The 21,165-nt window shown below is 44.3% G+C and overlaps 1 protein-coding gene across 1 annotated transcript in view; it reads right to left on the reverse strand.

Moving 5' to 3' along the window:
• LOC127549106 (dual specificity testis-specific protein kinase 1-like) overlaps window positions 1–21,165 on the reverse strand; it is a 42,503-nt gene that overhangs the window by 18,637 nt on the left and 2,701 nt on the right. Inside the window, exon 2 of the mRNA XM_051976920.1 lies at window positions 10,048–10,238. Within this exon, the coding sequence (XP_051832880.1) occupies window positions 10,048–10,233 (186 nt within the window). The 5' untranslated portion in view covers window positions 10,234–10,238. The remainder of the gene's footprint in view (window positions 1–10,047; window positions 10,239–21,165) is intronic.

Here is a 21,165-nt window from a genome sequence, read left to right on the forward strand (position 1 = left end):
ATGGCAATGGGATTCTTTCCATGAAAACACCTGCCTTACAGAGGCACTAGAACCAGGAAGGCAAGTGGTTGGGAGCCACAACTCCTCCTAATTCTGCTTCTGCATAAATCACCAGGTAACTTTCAGACTGCAAGGTGCTCGAGTTCTCAGACTCCCTCCAATCTCTCTCTATGATATACAAAGCAGGACCCAAGCTCAATCTGGGTTCCTACAATTTTTATCCCAAATCTCACAGTAATCAAACAACTCATCAATAATCATTTATTAAGTACTTTCTATATATTCAGGAACAGACTAGCCTGGGTTCCCTATGGCTCCCAGAAATCAATTCAGGTTGATTTAGTCTAATAAAAGTGACTTCTTTTACTAGATCAAAGATCTCAAATTTATATATCTATATCCCTAAAAGCCGGCACATTATCTGCCACATATAATGCTTATTGACTAATTATAACTTACTTTAAAATTTTATCAAAATATATCTCAGACCCTGAAATCACACAAACCACCTTCTCTCATCCCCATGATGCCATTTACAATGAGTATTATGAAAGGGATAGAAAAACAAACTCAAGCTGTTTCCAGCATTCAGCCAACTGAGCTCTAAGAGTAAAAGCTGGATCATCCTCTGTATCCCACTCCCAAGGGTGGGTACAGCCAAAGGTTCTAGACTGGCCTTGGTTCTCTTTTCTTTATATACTCTCCCTCTTAAGGATCTCCCATCCCAAGACTTCAATTATCTCTATGCAAATGATTCCTAAATCAACCAATCAGTTCTCCTTTCTTTCCTGAGTTTCAGGTCCACATCACCAACTGCCTGTTGACCATCTAAGCCTGTGGTAGATGTCTCAAACTCAACAAATACATGGAATTTGTTTGTTATCTCTCTCCTTTGTTAAACCTGCTGCCCCTCTAACTCCCCATTTCTGGGGAAGACATCACTATCCTTCCAACAATTTACGATCGCAGTTCAGAATGGCCCTTGATTCTTTTACTCTTTCTCACTCCCCACAGGCAATTAGTTAATAAATTTGGCAATTTTCTCTCCACAAACTCTCTCACTTATAAATACCCTTCTCCCTATTCACATAACTACCATTTATATTTCCTAACCTCTTCATCTCCTGCCAAGATTACTATAATAACCCCCCATTCTCCCTCCTCTCTGCCTCAGCTTGCATCCTCCACATAGCAGCCAACAGAATCTTCGGAACAGGTCATTTCCTAACTCAAGAATTTTCAGTGATTTCCTGTTGCCAGAAGTAGAAAATGCAGACTCCTCCTTTGGCAATTAGAGCCTTTCATATATTATAAAGACCCAGCGCGGCCCCAGAGAAGGGACATGAGAATATACCTCCCCCCCATTCTTTGCAGAGGTTGGGAACTATGAGTGTGCATTAATGAGTATAATGTCACACTTGGTTGATGTGTTGGTTAATTCTACAGAACTGGAACTGTTTTTTTTGTCTGTTAAAAAGTGTCTTCCTTATAACAAAGAGAAGAGAGAGGAGAAAGAGAGGCATATATTTGGAAATGAAGATGCTGTAAAAAAAGATATCAAAAGAAATTCTCAATTAAAAACACTTTTAAAAATCATAAAAAATAAAGCTCTTCAGTGTTTGGTTCTAGCCTATTTTTCCAGATTTATTATTCCCCTTCACATATTCTCTGTACCAGTCTCAGTCTACATATTGCTCTTTTCCAAATTCCACATCCCATTTCTGTTCCATGTATTTAGAATGCACTTTACTCCCTTTTCTCCCTCCTCTACCTCTATCCTCTCCCTCTTTGCACAGTATTCCATGTGTCACAATGCCCCCCTTCCTCCTTTCCTCCCTCCTCTACCTCTGTCCTCCCCCTCTTACAATACAATTCCTAGCTTTCTTCAAGGATCAGCTCAGGTGTCTCCTTCTGTGAGAAACCTTTCCTGATCCCCATACTGTTAATACTTTTATCTTCCAGTAAGATATTTGTAAAGTACTTAGCACAGTACATGGCACATAGCAGACACTAAATAAATGCTTATTCCTCTCCCTTTTCCCCTTAACAAGTTATCTGGTATTGAATTATCTAATAAAATATCTACATAAATGTTATGACTCCCACACACCAGGAGATCCTAAGCTCCTTGTGGGCCACAACTCCCAGAATAGTTCCTTCCTCATGGTGGATGCTTTAAAAATGCTAATTGAATGGAATTGTCAAGGAATGAAAAATCTGAGATAGTAAAGATCTGGTTCATCTAAAGTACCCTAGGAAGGCTTCAGGAAAGTACATCTTAGTGGATGCTGAAGAAAGAGAGGAATTTCCACAGAATGACATGGTGCTGGGTTGAAGAGGAGAAAAGAGTCCCAGTCATTTTAACTGAAGCAGTTTTGGGGGTCATGGACCACTCCATCAGCAATCTGGTGAGACCAATGGGTCTCTTATCAAAATATTTTTAAATAATTGAAAGAAATGCTAAATTTCAGTTAGAGGTTAGTAAAAACAAAAATGTAATTTTTTATTTCTATCCAAGTTTATGTACCTCCTACAGTCTATTCATGGACTCTTTAAGGGAATTCATGGAGCCCAAGTTAAGAACCCTGAGTCAGAAGGCCATTTGCACAAAAGGGCTAATTGGATAAATTAGCTGGAAAAAGACCTCTTGTGAAGGTTGGTACCATCAAAGGCTGAGAGCTCCCAAGACTCCTACCAACAAAGACCCTTTCTGGTCTTGGGGACAGGATGGGGGATGACATACAAAGTGGGGACCGAGCTCCTCAAAGTCTATTTTCAATGTTTCTGACATTCTAGAGACAAGTCCTTTCCTGAAACATCAATGCTTAATACATGCTGGTTGACTGATGTCACTTTGTGAGTGTGTTTTGTTCTATATAAATCTCTCCCTTTCTTGGTCTTTTCCCTCTGATTTTCCCCTTCTGTACCTCATCTCCTTTCCCACTCAGGCTCAGCTTGCAGGTCTGAACTGTTTCACATCTGAGCCCCCGGTACCCAGCTGAGATCGGTACTGGGACCTGTCTGTGCTGACACATCACTGTGCATCTCACATCTGCAAAGCTGCAGAGGAGTTGGGGGGGGAGGGGGCTTTGTGTTCAAGGGCCTTGTGGTTTTGTCGCCTGTGAATATGGGGGTGGCAGGAAGAGGGGGGAGTGCAGTGATGTTAGGATATACTGAATATGAGTCACTAAAGATAAGTGAATTTTAAAAGAAAGATCAGGGGGGAAGGTATTAGGAAGATGAGAAATACTCCCCCACACACATCCGCATAGGAAGGGTCCAATCTTCTGGGAAGGGACCCTTTGTTCATATATTGACATATGACCTTAGAAAGTGGACCCCCTAATTTCTGTCCTTTTGGTGGAGCTCCTACCTTCATAAAAGAGGAGAGAGACATTGAGTTCTAGGTGAGGTCTTGGAGGGCACAGGACAGTTCTCAAAATAACTGCCAAATGTTGATGATGTGCTTGTCTCAAGGTGGGGAGTTACTGATCTCTCTCTTAGCACTAGATACAGGAGTTCTGTTAAGTTGGGATCCAAGAATTGTTTTTTAAAATCTTTTGATAACCATATTTCAATGATGATTTCTTTAATAATTGGTTTCTTTAATAATCCTATATATTTTATTTTATTCATTTAAAAACATTATTCTGGAGCAATTAGATAGCACAGTGGTTAGAACACTGGCTCTGGAATCAGGAGGATCTCAGTTCAAATCCAGATTCAACTAGAAAGGAAGCCTAAAATTGTATGATAAATGTATGGAAATATGTTTAAAAGAGTCGCACATGTTTAACCTATATTGGAGTACTTGCTATACAGAGGAAGAGGGAAGGAAGGAGAAAAATATGGTTTGGCAAAGGTTAATGTTGAAAACTATCTTTGCATGTATTTTGAAAAATAAAAAGCTATTATAAAGAATAAATTTTATTTTATTTTTTAAAAACGTACTTTCTAGCTGTGTCACCCTGGACAAGTCACTTAACCCCAACTGTCTCAAAAAATGAAACTATTGGCTTTATTAGTCTGGATTTGACATGAAATAGCTAAAAACAAAACAAAAAAACCAGCATTGGGAGCTCGGGCTGTTCCACTGGTTTTTTGGCCCATATCTTGCAAGCCAATCTGGGCCCAGGTTTTTCCCTTCTCTGCTCTGTCCCTTTTCTGATCCAATCCAATATCTCCATGACAGAAACTCCCTGGTTACTGATGCTGTAAGGAATGTGTCCAGTTGAGCTGCATTGGCCCTCTGGTTCTCCCCCTCCAGCGTAGCCTGATCCTATAGGCCCAGCCATCCCAGAGAGGGAAGCCCAGAAAGCACCAAAATTATCCTGTGGAGTTACCCCGGTTACCATAACAGCAATAGGAACCTTGATATCTTCGGCCTTCCCTCCAGGAGAAACAAAGAACTGGGGAGGAGAATAGATGGAACTCTCCTTCCTCACCAGTCCCTCGGTCTCAAGGCGCCAGAAGGGGCTCCTGGGGAGCTACTTCCAGGGCTACCTCCATGACCATCCAATGCTCAGGGGGGCCAGGAGCCTCCCCTTCCCCCTTCTGCTGGCCTGGGCTGAGGTGGAAATATCTGGCTGGGCTGCTAACGGCGTTGCTGTGCTGAGCCAGCCCGGTGCCAGAAGGACTGCCAGTACCATCTCCTGGCACTGGCTTCCACCTCCCAAACTATGGCCCCCCAGGAACCTGCTTTCTCCCCGTCAGTCAGCCCTCCTGTGTCGGACCCTTCTTCGTGGGGCCAGCTGGGGGTCTATCCCCCAGCTTTCACCTCCGAGCTTCCCTTTCATGCCCAGTGGCCCTGGGAACTCCCAAATCTTCCCCAAATAGAGACCACAGGGTGATTAGAGGAACTGGGGTTACAAAGGCTAATGACTTGCCCAGGATCATACAGCTAAGAAGTGACTGAAGTGGAATTTGAACCCAGGACCTTTTAAGTCTAATAGTCTATCTGTTACATACCTAGGGACAAGTATAGCACAGTGAATAGAGCACCAGACTTGGGGCCAGAGAGACTGAATTCAAATTATATTTTAGATACCTACACAGCTATGTGACCCTAAGCAAATCACTTAACCTTGATCTGCCACAGTTTCCTCATCTGTAAAATGGGGACAATAATAATATCTATCCACACATATACGTATATACATACACACTATTGTTGTGAGGATAAGATGAGGTTGTTTTCAAAGGCTCTTTGAAAACTTTAAGGCTCTAAATAAATGCTACATTCTTCTTCTAATATTATTATTATTATTCTACATTGCTGTAAATGGTGATCAGCTCCATCAATGGTGATGTCCCCCCAGCTCTTTCTAAGGCTGAGAGGCCACACCTTGGTTCAGATCAGGATAAGCCAGGTTCTGATTCCTTGGCAGCCCAGCCCTGTGTGGCTCCCGGGGGCTGGACCTTCCATGCGGAACCTGGATAAGAAAGGGAATGTGTGGGAGAGGCCATTGGGAAGCAGGCTATCAGCCCAAGAGGAGCTGGATGGCTCCACATACCTTCCTCTCTCTGGGACAATTCCCACTGCACAGAACCGTATCAGAGAGGGGGAGACTGAAGCCCCCCACTTCCTAGCACTCCCCTAGGCCCAGATCCAAGGAATTAGTGCCCTCATGTGCCTCTAAAGACTGAATCACAAAAACCAAAGAAATCTCACAGAAAAATCTCCCTCCACAGAGGAATACAGAGACCCCCTAAAATTTATCAGAGATCTCAAAAACCCCTCGCCCCTCTCCTGAACTCTAGCTACATTATGAGTCAGGCCCTCCCCTCACATTCCAAGATGGGGAGGGGGCTCTCCTGTATTTAGAGAACAGAAGATTCAGATTGATTGAATGATTCATTCTTTATTCAGACTTAGTTTCGTGATGGAAATACTAAGGGGGGAGGGGGAGGTTGCTTCCTGATAAGAGCTAAGCGCTACAACTGTTACCATGGTGACCTGGAGTTGAGCCTGTAGGATGAGGATGTTTGTGTGGAGCTGGGAGCAGCAGAAAAGCTGGATTGGTTGGGGAAGTCTGAGGGGTTCTGGGGCCCCAGATTATCCTCTTGGATGGGGCATTCTGGTGTCTTTCTCACTGGGGATCCTGGATCTACCCCTTGGGGGTAGGGAGTAGGGGGTAGAGAAGGCTGCTTCGGACCAGGGAGTTTTAGGTCTCGCCTGAGCTCTCAGGATAAGTTCTAGTCCATATGCGGGAAGGAAAGGTCCCCATCCAAGCTGCACCTGCCTCTCCTGCCCCACACTCCTAGTCAGAGCACAAATCTCAGCTTACTACCCATTCTGCTTTGGGCAACAATAGTAAACAACATCAAGGCTTAGAAAGCTCTTTGTAAATGTTCCTTCATTTAGCTCTCACAAAAGGTAGATGGTATAATTATGTCTATTCTACAGATGAGTAAACTGAGACTGAGAACAGTTAAGTGACTTCCCCAGAATCACAGTAGTAAGTTCAGAAGCAGGATGCTTCCTGATTCCAAGTCCAGGACTCTAGCCCCTGGGCCACCTAGCTGTCTCCAAGTCAGCTAACCTTATTGGCTCTCAATTTCTTCAATTATAAAATTGAGGTTCTCTAAGGTTTCTTCTACTCCTAGATCTATGATCCTATCACCTCCCATGGAGCATGGAATTCCCTCTGCTTCCAAATACCTTCTCTGACCTTTTAATCCCTAACTATGAACCTTAAAGCTGTTCTCTTACAGATTTAGGGAGCCCAGATCTATAGGGAAGTGATTGTCTGGTTCTTACCTTCATTCGCTCTAGCCCTGGGGAGGAATCAAGAACAGAAAAAAAAATGGTATATGCATAGAAGAATTGCACATATTTAACATATATTGGATTACTTGCTGTCTGGGAGAGGGGTAGGGGAAACAAGGGAGAAAAATTTGGAACACAAGGTTTTACAAGGGTGAATGCTGAAAACTATCTTTGCATGTTTTGAAAATAAAAGGCTATTATTATTTTTTAAATAAATAAAACCAGCTGGGAGGGGGGAGAAGAATAAGGTTTATCAGGCTGATTTCAAAAAAAAAACAACTGGTTAAGACTTAGACAAGCTGAGTAAAGTGAGCAGAACCAGGAGAGCACTATATACAATAACAAGATTATTTGACGATTAATTCTGATGCTTGGCTCTTCTTAGCAATGATCAAGGCAATTCTAATAGACTTCGGATGGAAAATGCCATCTTCATCCAAAGAAACAACTATGGGAAACTGAATGTGGATTGAAGCATAGTATTTTCACTTTTTTGTTTGTTTGTTTGTTTTTCTTTCCTGTGTGTTTTTTTTTTCATTTTGATGCTGATTTTTTCTTGTATCGCAAGACAAATATGGAAATATGTTTAAAAGACCTGAACATATTTAACCTATATCAGATTTCTTACTGTCTTGGGGAGAGGGAAAGTAATGATGAAAGGGAGAAAAATTTGGAACGCAAAATTTTACAAGAATGAATGTTGAAAACTATCTTTACATGTATTTGGAAAAATAAAATACTATTGAGAAAAAAAGATCCTTGGCAGGGATCCCTACCATCAGCTGCTCAGCCAAAATATAGCTTACTATATTCCTAAAGACAGGGTATAATTCACACACAATTTAGCTGAGCCTAAGAGATGGGAGGTGGAGCAGATATGCTCATGGCCAAACCTCATGCTAATAAACAAGTCTTTGGCCTGGGCTATTTCCCCAACCCCTGATCAAATAAAAGTCCAGGTCTCTCCAATCATGTGCTGAGAAGAGCATACAGGAGCGGGGACAATCAGAGCTCCCCTCTTTCTGTCCATCCAAAGCACTCTTTTCTCTGGAGGAGGGGTCCTTACCCTGATGTTCTTCCCCTCCCCCTACCCCCCCACCCAGGGATGGATTTCAGGGAGTCTGGGAACCTCAGTGGGAAAAAATCGTATCTTTATTTCTACTCACTTCTAACTGAAATTTAGCATTTCCTTCCATTATAAATTTTTTTAAAATACACTCAACACATCTTTCTGAAGTGGGGCACATAGACTTTACTAAATTGCTTAGACACACAAAAAGGTTAAGATTCTCTGCTGTAGGGGAATCAGCTCAAGCCGCTCAAATGGTATAGATATCCTGGAGGCTCCCCAGAAAAGGGAATGAGAGACCAGGACAAATATTTCTTATGTATCTACTAAGTGAAAGGCACTTTACAGAGCCCCATTTTATAGTTGAGGAAACTGAGGCAGGGGTTAACAGACTTGGACCAGGGTCACATAGCTAATAGTCATGTAGGCTAGGACTTGAACTCAGGTCTTCTTAGAGCAGACCCAATGCTCTAACCATTGTACTACCTAGTTGCCTCTAGGGCAAGGGGAGAGAAAAACTATCTAATCCAAGCATTCACCAAACCTGACACCCCTAGGGCACCAAGATACTCGATTTGATGGCAAACCTTTATTGAGTTCAACCTGCCAGCAAGGTTAGGGACCAAAACTTCAGAGACATTAAAGATCCTGTTCCCTGGGAAGTCCAGCCTAAGGAGAGAGCTGTGACATAAAGGGGAGAAAGTGCTTTGAAAGATAGGAAGAGTGGGGGCATCTAGGTGGTACAGGGATAGAGCACCAGCCTAAAAGTCAGGAGGACCTGAGTTCAAATCTAGCTTCAGACACTTAATACTTCCCAATTGTGTGGGCCTGGGCAAGTTACTTAACCCCAATTGCCTCAGAAAAAAAAAAAAAAAAAAGGAAGCAAAGAAGAAAGAAAAAGAAAGAAAGGAAGGAAGGAAGGAAGGAAGGAAGGAAGGAAGGAAGGAAGGAAGAAGGAAGGAAGGAAGGAAGGAAGGAAGGAAAAAGAAAGAAAGAGAGAGAGAGAAAAAAGAAAGAAAAGATAGAAAAAGAAAGAAAGAAAAGATTAGAAAAAGAAAGAAAGAAAGAAAGAAAGAAAGAAAGAAAGAAAGAAAGAAAGAAAGAAAGAAAGAAAGAAAGAAAGAAAGAAAGAAAGAAAGAAAGAGAGAGAGAAAAATGGGAAGAGGGAGAGATCACTTTTGCCGGATTGCTGGCTGAGGCAGGGAGGGGAAGAATTCACCCAGGAGGTATATGCCAGGCTTTGAAGGGAAGGATTTTCATGAATGGAGATGTGGAGGAAGGAACTGTATTCTAGATCTCAAAGATGGAAAATGGCTGAATGATAATGATAGAACATGGAAAATGTAAAAATGGTTTGAATCTCAGTTTTCCAGCTTACTCCCAATGTGACCTTGTCGCTAAATCTCTCTGGGTCCCAGTTTCCTTATCTCTAAAAATGAGAGGGCCGGACTAAATGACCTCCAAAGGCCCTTCCTACTCAAAATCTATGCTTTATGATCTTAGGAGAGAGTCTGGGCAGGTAGGTTGGAGCCATACTGCGGAAGGCCTTGAATGCTAGGGTTCTAACTTAATCTTCAATGGGGAATCACTGAAGATTTCTGAGGGAAAGAGGAATATGATCAAAGTGGAGCATTAAGAAGATTATGTGGATACCAGGGCAAAGAATGGATTGGAAAAGGGACAGCCCAAAGGCAGGCAGACCTGGGAGGCGGCTATTACAGTAGTCTAGATGAGAAGAGAAAGGTCCTACACGGTAGCATTTGCAGGAGCCAGGGAGACAAGAGGACGCGGGATTTGGTGATATGTTTGGTCGTGTATTTCTATGGCAGAAATAATAGGGAGTTGGCCAGGTGGGAAGGGACAAATCCAAAGTTATGAGCTTGGGAGACTGGAAAAGAGGTGCCATTAACAGACAGAAAGGTTGGTGGGAAGGGCGGTTTTAGGGGGAAAGGGGGAGCCTTCTGGGTGGGCAGTGCCAATGGGTTAGGTCCATTCCTGCTCCTGACTTTCCACTTCACTCGGGTCAGGGATAGGAAGGAGTTGGGACACACAACTTAATATACCTCAAAATAATACACAAAACAGGAAAACAGCACCTGCCTCACACCAAAACCAATTTATACATTGGAGCCATTTAAGGTCCCCTGGCTGCTTTCCCTCCACTTCTACCTCCAATACATACAAGAGAGATCTCTTCTTGGAGTCTTACCTTATAGACCTGAGAAAAGAAGCCACTCCCAATAAGTTCTGCATCAAAGTTCTCCCAGAATTCCAGCCTCCGGACAGCTGTTCGTAGTCTCTGCCAGCGATCAACCTGGAGATAGGTGTCCGACGACTCACCATCATAGGCCCCTGGGCTGGCCAGTTCGGGGGGCATTGTGCCCGTCTCACACATGATTGCTGGAGGATGATAAAGCAGAGAGCCTGGGACCTAAGGACCGATCAGAGTGTGTGTGTGTGTGTGTGTGTGTGTGTGTGTGTCCTGGGGCAGATTGGTGGAAAGGAGGGATCTAACAGGGATCAGCCAGATTCTGACCCCGGGCCCAGCCCTGGGAGCAGAGACTCCGCTCAGCACTAATTGTGTGGCCTTGGGCTAATCATGGGGACACAGAGCTATAGCTGGAAGGGACCTCAGAAACCACCCTCCTGGTTTTACAGATGAGGAAATTGAGAGAGGTTAAATGGTCCATGAAGGAAAATCAGATATGAGAAATGAACCCAGGTTTTCTGGCTCTGGAGCTAGTAATCTTTTCATTGTAGCATAGATCTTAACTCATTCAGCCTCAGTGACTCCATCTGTGAAACGGGACAATTCTTTTCCTCCCTGATTCAGAGGAAAGTGGTTATAAGTCTTCAAAGGTTATGGAAATATGAGTTGTTGGTACTGTTATTGCTTAAAGTTATTGCTATAAATTGTCACTTTTGCTCTCCACACCTGCAATTTATAAAACAAGAGCAATAATATTCACATTATGTCTCAGCCTGTAAGTTTAAACCCAAATAGAAGTTATTATAATCACTAATTCTTTGTCTAGTAGCTAAATTCTTAGACAGATTTCTGGGTTTGATATCTGGATTATTTTTAGCAGCTTGCCCCTTTCACTCACTGAACCACCTGTTGGCACACCAATGGTCCCTTCCACCCCAAGAACGCGCCATTGCCCCGGCCCCCCACTCCAACACAGGCCTGTAGTTGGGCAAGCAGAGGGCAGGCCCTGCGGGGGGAGGCGGGGTGGTGGGGGGAGAGAGAAGGGGTGATGGCCCTGGCCCCAGCCCTTCCCTTTCAGGGGGTAGCCCAGGTGGGGGCAGGGCCCATTTCTGTGGTTGTTGTTGTTCAGGGGCCGTTTCTGGAAGCCTTAGCTCCCGAGGGAACAAAGTAATTGCTTCAGCATGTGCTTCTGACAGCTCCAGGGGCAGGAGAAGCAGGCCTCCTGTCTAGCTGGAGCAGGGGCCACACCAGTGCGTTTGGGGGATGGGGAGCTTGAGAGGGGATGGCACCCTAAGAATAGATCCCACTCTGCCCCCACTCCAGAAGATCCCATGTCACTGTAGAGCAGTCCCTGCCCTGCTCTGAGGAAACTAAGGCAGCAGGAGCTGCTAAGGGCTCTGAAGCTCTCCCAAACCAACTGCTCCACTTCTTCCAGGCAGGACCTTCCTTCCCCCTGGTTTCCTCCTTTTAACCAGCTGCCTCCGACCCCATAACTAGCTCAAGCTTGAGATTCACAGTGGTTGCCTCTCTTTTTACAAATGGGCATGACTGCCCACTGAGAGGGGACCCCTTACAAGGTGCCCAGCCTGGCTACTCTGGAGTCTTGTCCATAGGAATCCCCACGGCCTTCCAAGCCGGAAGGGACTTCAGAGACTGGCCTGGCCCTCTTCTCCACTCCAGAATAAATCCCCTCTCCCAGAGCCCTTTGCTCCAACGGTCCCGATGGCAGGGAGCTCACTCCCTCATAAAACAGCCAGATCGGATGCTAGTAGTTGGAGACATCTCAAGCCGACTCCCAATCCGAGTCCCTTCCCTTCCATGCGCCCAACCTGTGCTCTCTGGGGACTAGCAGAACAATTCTATCTATCCTCCATAGAACAGGTCTTGAAATATTTAATGAGGATGAACACATCTGCCTTAAGCCTTCTTTTCTCTACGCTAAACACCCCCAGTTTCTTTCATACGGGTTTTAAGACTCTTCATCATCTAGGAGGAAGGAGGGAGAAAGGGAAAAGCTCTCTCAGTTCTCTTCTCCCCCCGCCCTGCTTACTCCCCCCTGCATTCCCACGCTGGCAGAGACAGCCAGACTGTTCTTCAATGGCTCTCTGTGTGGCTGCTGGGATTCCTGGAGGAGGGCAGGGCTCTCGCTCCAGCCCTCCCTCAAAGAGCCGTTTGTCCCGGCCCGCCGGCTGACTTTTGGCCCCTGGAATACCCCAAGGCTGAGCGAAGGCGGCTCTGAGCTCCCTTGGAAGGGGATTGAGTGGGGCCATGAGGCAGCAGATAGGAAAGCCCTTACTTAAGAATGCTTACAGGAAATCAGAAAGCATTTATCTGCTATGAAGACTCGGAGTTTGGGATTATGGGTCATGAGGAGTCAGAGGGTCTCTTCAGGGGATGTTTAAGGACAAACCACCGTCAGTCTGTTTTGGGGGGTTAAATGTATCCTTTGAAGTGCTTCTCCAGGTGCATGGTACGTCCTAAGAACCTAATATCTCAGCAAAGATTGGACTATAGGGTCAGGATGAAGATGCTCAGAATCACAAAATCTGGGTTGAAGGATACCCTTGAAGGCCAATATATGACAAAATAATACTCCTCTAATATTCCCAAGGGATTGTTTAACTTTGGGGGAAGGCTTTCAGTGAGATGGGACCAGGGATGTCCTGAAGTCAGGTCTGACTAGATAGAAGAGCCCATAGTTAAATTTTCAAGGTGAGCATTCTCAATTTGTTGGGGAAAGCTACAAATCGGGGTTCAATTTATTTTGTTGATTATCTAGACCAAAGCAAGTAAGAGAGAAAATGTTAACAAAGCAGATTATTTCCTGAGTACCTCCCTCTCCACCTCTACCCTCCAGCAATTTGATAAACAATTGCTAGCACACCCCTGGGAAAGAACCCTTTACCTTTTAACACAAATCTTTCCACTTCTGGATAGCTCTGATTCTTAGGATGTTTTTCCTTATTTTCAAGCCCAAATCTGCTTCTCTGCAAGTTCTTCCCGTTGTGCCAAGATCTGCCCCCTCCAGTCTAACAAAAGAAGACTAAAGTGGCAGAGCACAGTATTTTCACCTTTGTTGTTGTTTGTTTGTTTGCATTTTTCTTTCTCTTGGTTTTTTTCCATTTTGGTTTGATTTTTCTTGCACAACACAACAAATATAGAAATATATTTAAGAGAATTATACACATATAACCTGTATCAGATTGCTTGCTGTCTTAGGGAGATTAAAGGAAGAAGGAAGAAAAATTTGGGATACAAAGTCTTACAAAAAAAATGAATGCTGAAAACATTTATTTGGAAATTATATATATGCATATATATATATGTATGTATGTATACACACACACACATTTCCATTATCACCCTTTACTCCTGACCTAAATCTTTTTTCTGCAGGTTAAATATCGAATTCTTCCTCAGGGATTGTCCTCCTTTGAAAGCACTCCAGCAGATCAATATCCTTCCCAATTTGTGATGCCCCAAATTGAACATTATATTTTGGCTGTGGTCTGACCAAGGTGGAATACTAACTAACTAACCTTACAGCACTAACACCTACCTTAGTCCGGTCACTAAGATTCTCTTTGGTCCAAAATTGCATTAGCTATATTGGTTGCCCTCTTAAAGTTCACAGTGTGTTCCAGTATACTAAGACCTTCAGATCTTTCTCAGATTCCTGGGTAGCCATTCCTCTTTAGTTTACATTTGTGAAGTTGTTCTGAATTTTTGTTTGTTTTTGTAACTAAACTGAAAGACATGTATTCCTTTTAAATTTCGTCTTATTAGATCTAGCCCAACAACTTAGTCAAAGTACAAAAGAGAGAAAGGACAAGTAAAATGGGAAAGGAAGAAGAAGGTCATTTCCCAAGGCCGAAAGGTCATTTCCCAAGCCAAGGCACCAAATACAGAGATGCTCACCGACCAGAAAGAAGAAAAGTCAGTTTGAACCAGGCCCCAATTTAGGTGTAAATCAATCTATCAACAAGTTAAGGGCTTAATACTGGCTAAGGATTGTGTCAGGTATTGGGGGCATGGAAACAAAATTGTCTCTGTCCACAAGAACTTACATACTCTTGGAAGAAGCCATGAATGCAAACATAAGGTTATATCAAATAAATACAAGCTGCTGGGGATGGGGGACTACTTAGTAGATGGGAAGGATCAAGAAAGGCACCATGGCAAAGTGACCACTTAAGCTGAGCTCTAAAGGAAGCCAAGGATTCTAGGAGACAGAGTTGAGAAGGGAGGGTATTGCAGGCCTGGGCCCAGCTTAGGCAACGTCACAAAGGGGGGAGATGTAGTGAATTGTGTAATTGTATAAGGAATAGCAAGGACAGTGCTTGAAGGGGAGCGATGATAAACCTGGTGAGGGAGATAAGGATTGTGAAAGGCTGTAGCTGGGCTTGATTCTGGTGGCCACAGGGACCTCCTGGTGCATGAGCCATCCCGCCTGTTCTTTGGGAAGGTCACTTTGGCAGCTGGATGGATGATAAACTAAAGCAGGGAGAGGTTTGAGGCAAGGTGACCGAGGAGGATGGAATCCCTTTACTTTCTGAAATCCCTACCATCCTTTTCTGGAACCTCAATAATAGTAACTGAATTAATTCCCTATTGAAAAATGTCATCCCCTGCTTTGAGATTTCAGGGCCCTAACAGGTGTTTTTTGGATAAAGGTTCACCCTCATTCCACCATTGCACTCCAGCCAGCCCTTGAGACTAGTGGTACGTTTCCCCGTGTTGTGAGCATCACAACACTTTTCCTGGCCCCCCCACCACTCCCCCCAGCTTTCACCAGAAGCAAGCCCCTACTGAGCTGTAGGTTCACTTCCTTGGCTCCTGTAAGGGAGGGAAGCAGGGGAAGGGAGGCCCCTTCTCCTAAAACATCCCCCGGAGTCCTCTCAGACCTTGGGATATCTCAAGGACGAGGAAAAAGGAGGAAGACAACACTTCCCCTCCACAAACAGACCGGTGAGAAGCAGAAATGGAAGTTCCCCAAACAGGCACTTCCTGCCAATTAATCTCAGCTGTGGAAGGAGCCCTGCCCTTGCAGTCTGGAAGCAGAGACCCCGGGCACTGGTGGGCTGAGAAACGATCAAAGGAGAAGGAAGAACAGCCTTGGGAGGTGTGTGTTTGACTCTCCCCCCACTGCCTCTTAGTTAGCCAAAGCACTTTGGGGGACCCCAGGCTGTAAATCAGGCAGTTGGATTAAATGACCTCTAAGGTTACTTTCAGCTGGAAAATTCTAAAACGCCTTTATTTCTACTCCAGAGAGCCCTGGCTCTAAAATAGTCTCTTTTTGAGTTTTGAGAGAGCCTGGAGGACGGCACGTACACATCCCAGCTCTGCAGCGCCCCAGACAGCGGGACTCTGGGTTCTGAGGTTCCTGGGGGGAAGTGATCCGGCCAACCTCAGTGAGTGCCCAGCCACCCTAGTGAAAGGGCGAGCACTCAGGCTGCTGACCCACGCTGGCAGACTTCCAGGGCCTGACTTCAGTCATCTGGGGGCAACGTTTTGAATCCCACCCAGAGTCCACAATAAAGGCACAAACACACTGCCCCATTGTTTCTCCCCATTCTCAAACACCATCTTTAAAAATCAGTGACAAGGAGATAGTCGCACAGTTTTGCCAGGCAGTGTGGGTGTGGTATGTATGTCCCGGTTTCTCCAAGGAGCCACATGCCCGTTGGCAAGCTGGCTCCAGGCGCCCCCACCATTCCAGGCCTCTCACCACCCCTGAAACCCTAGACCTGAATGCAGAGAAAAAACAAAACCTTCCTGGCAGCTTCACTACACAGCAGGGACAGAAATTCCTCACCCCCCTCCCCAAGGCAAAAAAACAGCCTTCTCTGCTCCACTGTAGAAATGGTCTCAGTAACTCTCCTCCTCCTCTTCCCCTAAGGCAGCAGGTAAAAATCTCGGTGCCCTTGTGGCACAAGTGGCCCCCACGTGCCAGCACTGGAAGAAAAGCAAGGATGTCCCTTCCCTCTCTCTCCACAGGGAGAGTGCCAGCTTAAGCTTCTAAGAAGGCAGTACTGGCAAAGGAAGATCTTCGTCTCCAGGTCCAAACCGGGTCTCCCAAAGCATACCCAAAATGTGATTTTCTACCACCCTGCTCCCCACCTCATTGTCTAGGGATCAGGCGGCCTCTCTCACAAGAGATAATTACTCAGCAGGAAGGACCCAGCTCGCTGCCTTCTGCTCTTCCAAAAGACTGAGTCACCCCTGAATAATGGGGGGAAAGGGGTGGGCTCAGGCACTATTACTCACTTACAGGCCTTCAGTGACAGTTACAGACAGACAGACAGATGGGCAGAGAGAATTCTAGCTCGAAGCATCCTATCTGCTTGGGCCAATCCCAACTCCCCACTTCCTAACAGTGTCTGGAATCTTGGGGATCCAGCTGAGATGGCCTGGGATCATTTCTTATAGTGGAAGGTCCCTCACCCCCTGAAGAAGGGGATCCTGGAATTCTGTCTCATAAGGAGACCCTTGAAAGGCTACCTTCTGGCAGCCCTCCCTCACCCACCAAGCTCAGCCTTGATCCCCCAGCTGCAAAGGCGGCTCCCACATCTGCAGAGTATTCCCATTTCCCAAGAGCTGAGTTTGGATCCTGCAGCAGCTGCTGCATGCGTGTTTGCATGGTGGTTTGGATTTTTTTTGGCAAGTATGTCCCTGTACCTGCTCCCCCCAGATTCAGGTACCTACCTTCTGTTTGCAGATGTGCCTGTCAGGGGCTGCCTCCACCAACACAGCTCCCACTTAGATCTGTTCAAAAGTCTGCTCTCAGCACTAGTTTCTATGACACCGATTTTCAAGAGTTCTGTCTCGGTGAAATGTCTGATTTTTCATTTACAGGAGCCAGAGATGGGGGTGTGAAGGTGGGGCAGAGCCAAAGGCTAAGGCCAACAAAGAATTGTGCTATACAGGGAAGTTCTCCATCTCTCTACCTCCGCTGAGTAAATAGCTAGTTTCGAATTGCAGAAAGAATTAAAGTCAGAGCTTCTTAGCTACAGAAGTTACTAAGGCAGTGAACAGCCATGGACTTTCAACTCCTAGAGGCCCTGAATGGGAACCAGAAAGTCTGGCATCTGTCTGGGATGGTGCAGGTGGAAGCTCTCTGCTCAGGAGGTAAGGGAATGTAGGAAATGATGTGTGAAAATTTACATTTTCAGGCCAAGTCTCTGTCTTTGTCCCATGTCTTCAGGTAGCACCTGTTGACAGGTCATGCTTCCTAAGCTTGGAAAGGGCCTATCCTTTGGAGTCTCAAATCCAAGCCCCACATACAAGCATGACAGAAAACTGTCCCCAGGATGAGACTGAGGTATCGTCATTCCTCCACCTGCCAGTGACATAATGCTTCCTTCTCTTACCGAACTGGAATTCCCACCATGTGAGTCCAGGTCACTTCAGAGACAAGGATTCTATCTCTAGGAGGCCATAGCAAAAAAAAAAAAAAAAAACAAAAAAAAAACATATCTTTTGCTGGAAGCATCCCTCTCTCATAAATACAAATGCTTATCTTTCACAAAAATGTTTATCAGGTTAGTGAAGTCCTGTAGGAGAAGATACAAAATCACAAGGTTGGAGCTAGAAGGAATCTTAGAATTGATTTGGGACAATGCCCTGATTGTTCACAGATAGGAAGGGAAGTGATTTACCCCTTTAATAATGGGGGTAAAATAAAGATAGGCTACAAGGCAATTTGAATTCATTCACTCAGAAGAAACTGGAGGTAGGAAAAGGAGAGAGTCTAAGAGGGATTTTGAAGGTATATGAGGCAGGAACGACAGGTAAAAGGTTTGGAGGTATCTTGGGAGGAACAAGGAAAGAAGTTGAAGGGTGAGGAGGGAAGATACTGTCCCCCCAAGATAAATTCCACCCATCTCACTGCAAAGAATCCCCAAGGGTCCAGATTCAATAACAATAGGTAACAATTACTTATGGTTCATTTTAATGTACCAATATAACCCCTGGAGAGCACAATTCCTCCTATCATCTATGGGAGCCCAGACTAGCCTAGAAAAAATATAAGGGTGGGCTTTACAAGGAACATAACTAATTGCAGATTCAGGCACCAGATCCTGGAGCTTCCCCAGGTTATGACAAAAACAAAACAAAACAAAACACAGCTCAAAATCCTCCTTTTTGTATATTCCTTTTCAGAGAGGTCTCAGCTATTCCCGTCGCATCTCCTTCCAGATGATCTGAAGTCAGCCTGGGCAGCCACCCAGCAATGCCCCACCCAATTGATAATGACATAGTTGATAAAAAAGAACTGGCAGAGAACCCCAAGGAACATGTGCTTAAAAACGTGACAATGACCAGGCAGGCAGCCTCCTGGGGCCGTTCAGGTACCTCAAAAGAAAATTAACACCAAGTATTAAACCACAACAGGGAAGCCAGGCCAGGATACAGCCTTTCCAGAGTTTCCTTGGGAAAACAGGCCTTTGCCTAATTGCAGAGCAGACGATTCCCGGTAAAATTAATTTCAATAAATACTCTTTCCCCATTGATTTCCATTATAAAATCAGAGATGTGTTCCCTAAGAGACCTAATCATAAACTCTGGTGAATTGTATCTAGCTTCATGGGACACAGATGCTATCTATGCTCATCCATAGTTCCTTTACTTTTTTTACCACCTATAATAACTTTTGTTGAATTGAATTCCTTCATAGTACTTTCCCCTAGGGCCACTTTCTTGGATCATTCCTCCAGTTTATGAAATTGTCCTTATTCTGTGGCCATAGACACTAGAACATGATCTCTTTCCTTTTCCTTCTGTTTGAGTATTTATATTCTGGATATTTATTGTTGTTCAATCATGTCTGACTCTTTGTGACCCCATTTGGGATTTTCTTGGTAAAGACACTAGAGTGGTTTGTGATTTTCTTCCAGCTCATTTGACAGTGGAAGCAACCAAGACTTGCCCAGGACCACACAGCTAATGAGTGTCTCAGGTCAGATTTGAACTCGAGAAGGTAAGTCTTCCAGATTGCAAGCCCAGCACTCTATCCACAATGCTACCTAATAGCTAAAGTATTGGATTCGGAAACTATTTCACCAATCAAAGTTTCTGCCATGAAGCTTAAAACTTCCACAAAATTGTCGCTTAATCTTCTATAAAATGAGTTGGTTCTGCTGCCAAAACTAAATTCAAAGTCAATCTGGATTATTTGTTTTTCCACTAGAGATGAGGTAACTAACCATCTTGAGTAAAAAGTTTCCTTAAGCTAGAGGTCCCCCAACCTCCTTCTGATGAGGAAATGTTGATTTCTTCCAAGTTTTAAGATCACTTACTCTCAAGAAGGGACTGAAAAAACCCACAGAGCTCTGGAAGGGTAGGTAGAGTGGGAACAGCCAAGTTGGAGAGCAACCAGTAAGACTTGAAGATCATCTGGTTGGTCATGTTGCCAATTTGCCAACTCCTCAATAGTGAGAAAAACAGATGGGTCATTCTTATGACATCTCATGACAGCCCAAGAAACACAGCAAACAAATATTCCTTTACATTTCAATCAACAAACATTAAGTGCCTACTGTATATCGGGCATGCCCTTTGAGAAACTAGTGCAGAGAACTTAGAGAATCCCTCACTGCACCCTGCCTGAAGTGATTCAGACTATACCAGATGTCTTAGGCTGGTGCCGAACCAATGGCTGTCCTTCCCTTGAACTCCATTAGAGTACCAATGCCTGATTTAGGAGTCCAAAATCAGGGGAATAAGGGGAAAGATCCAAAATCCAAATCTAGTTCACCCAAATGTATAGAAAAGAAATAAAAAGGATGCTGGCCTTCCACACATTGGAGAAGGAAGTAAAAAAGCATCTATGGGAGACTAAAAAGACCCAAAGGCCATCTGACCCATTACATTAAGCCGTGCACATATGTATTCATGTGCCACATATGGCACCCCAGCCAATTCCTCCTGTCAGCCAGTCAACAAAGAACATGGATTGACCTCTGAGAAGGAAAAAAGTGTGTGTGTGTGTGTGTGTGTGTGTGTGTGTCCCTAAAGTAACAAAACCAGTCCATCCCAAAGATAGAATGAGAGATGATGATGATGATGATGATGATGATGATGATGATAGCTATTATTTACATGGTGCTTTAAGGATACAGAGTGATTTACAAATATCATCTCACTTGGTCCCCAAAACAACTGAAGCAAATAAATATTGTTATTATCCCTGTTTTACAGACGAAGAGACTGAGGTTGAGTTAGAGTCAGCTATTAAGTGTCCAAAGCAGTATTTGAATTCAGCTCTTCCTGACACCATGTCTGACACTCTTCACTGCACTTCCTAGCGGCCCCAGAACTGTCTTCAGTTCTTTCTCTGGTAACAGGAGATTCCTCTTCCAGGGGTTCTAGAATGAAGGTTTTACCACTGGCTTCCCCCTTTCTGTTTCAGTTTCTCCAACGCTTCCCCAAGGAACAGGGCAGGCAGAATGCTCTCCTTTACCTTTCCTGTAGCTCAGGTGGGAGCCCTAGACTAGGTCTGGGGGTCAGTGAGTTGGGTTCCTATGTGAGCTCCAATGTTTACTGATCATATGACCGCTAGCAATGCATTAATTTTTCTGAGCCTCATTTTCTTCATCTGTAAAATAGGGATAAGTCTCACACTAACTACCTTATTAGAGTTGATAAAGTATATAAAGTTCTTTTGATAAAGTATATAAAGTTCTTTATTAACTGTTAATTGTTGTCCTTTAGAGCACATTAGAACTACTACTGAAGAACAATGTTTCTATATTACTTTTTTTTTACTTTTTTGCATTTATTTTTTAAAATAATAGCTTTTTTATTTTTCAAAATAGATGCAAAGATAGTTTTCAACATTCACCCCTGCAAAACCTTGTGTTCCAAATTTTTCTCCCGCTCTCCCTCCCTCCCTCCTCCCCTAGACAGCAAGTAATCCAATATAGGTTAAACATACAATCCTTTTAAACATATTTCCATATTTATGATGAAGAACTAATCCCAAGGCATGGCGTTTCCTGGACTAAGACAGACAGAAATATCTGTGTGAGGCCCTTTCATTCCAGATAGTTGTAGAACCATCGGGGAATGAGGGGGGTAGTTGGAAGAGACAGCTGGAACGGGGAGCAGTGCTCGTCC

Source organism: Antechinus flavipes, chromosome 2, assembly GCF_016432865.1.
Source record: "Antechinus flavipes isolate AdamAnt ecotype Samford, QLD, Australia chromosome 2, AdamAnt_v2, whole genome shotgun sequence".
Classification (NCBI taxonomy): domain Eukaryota; kingdom Metazoa; phylum Chordata; class Mammalia; order Dasyuromorphia; family Dasyuridae; genus Antechinus; species Antechinus flavipes.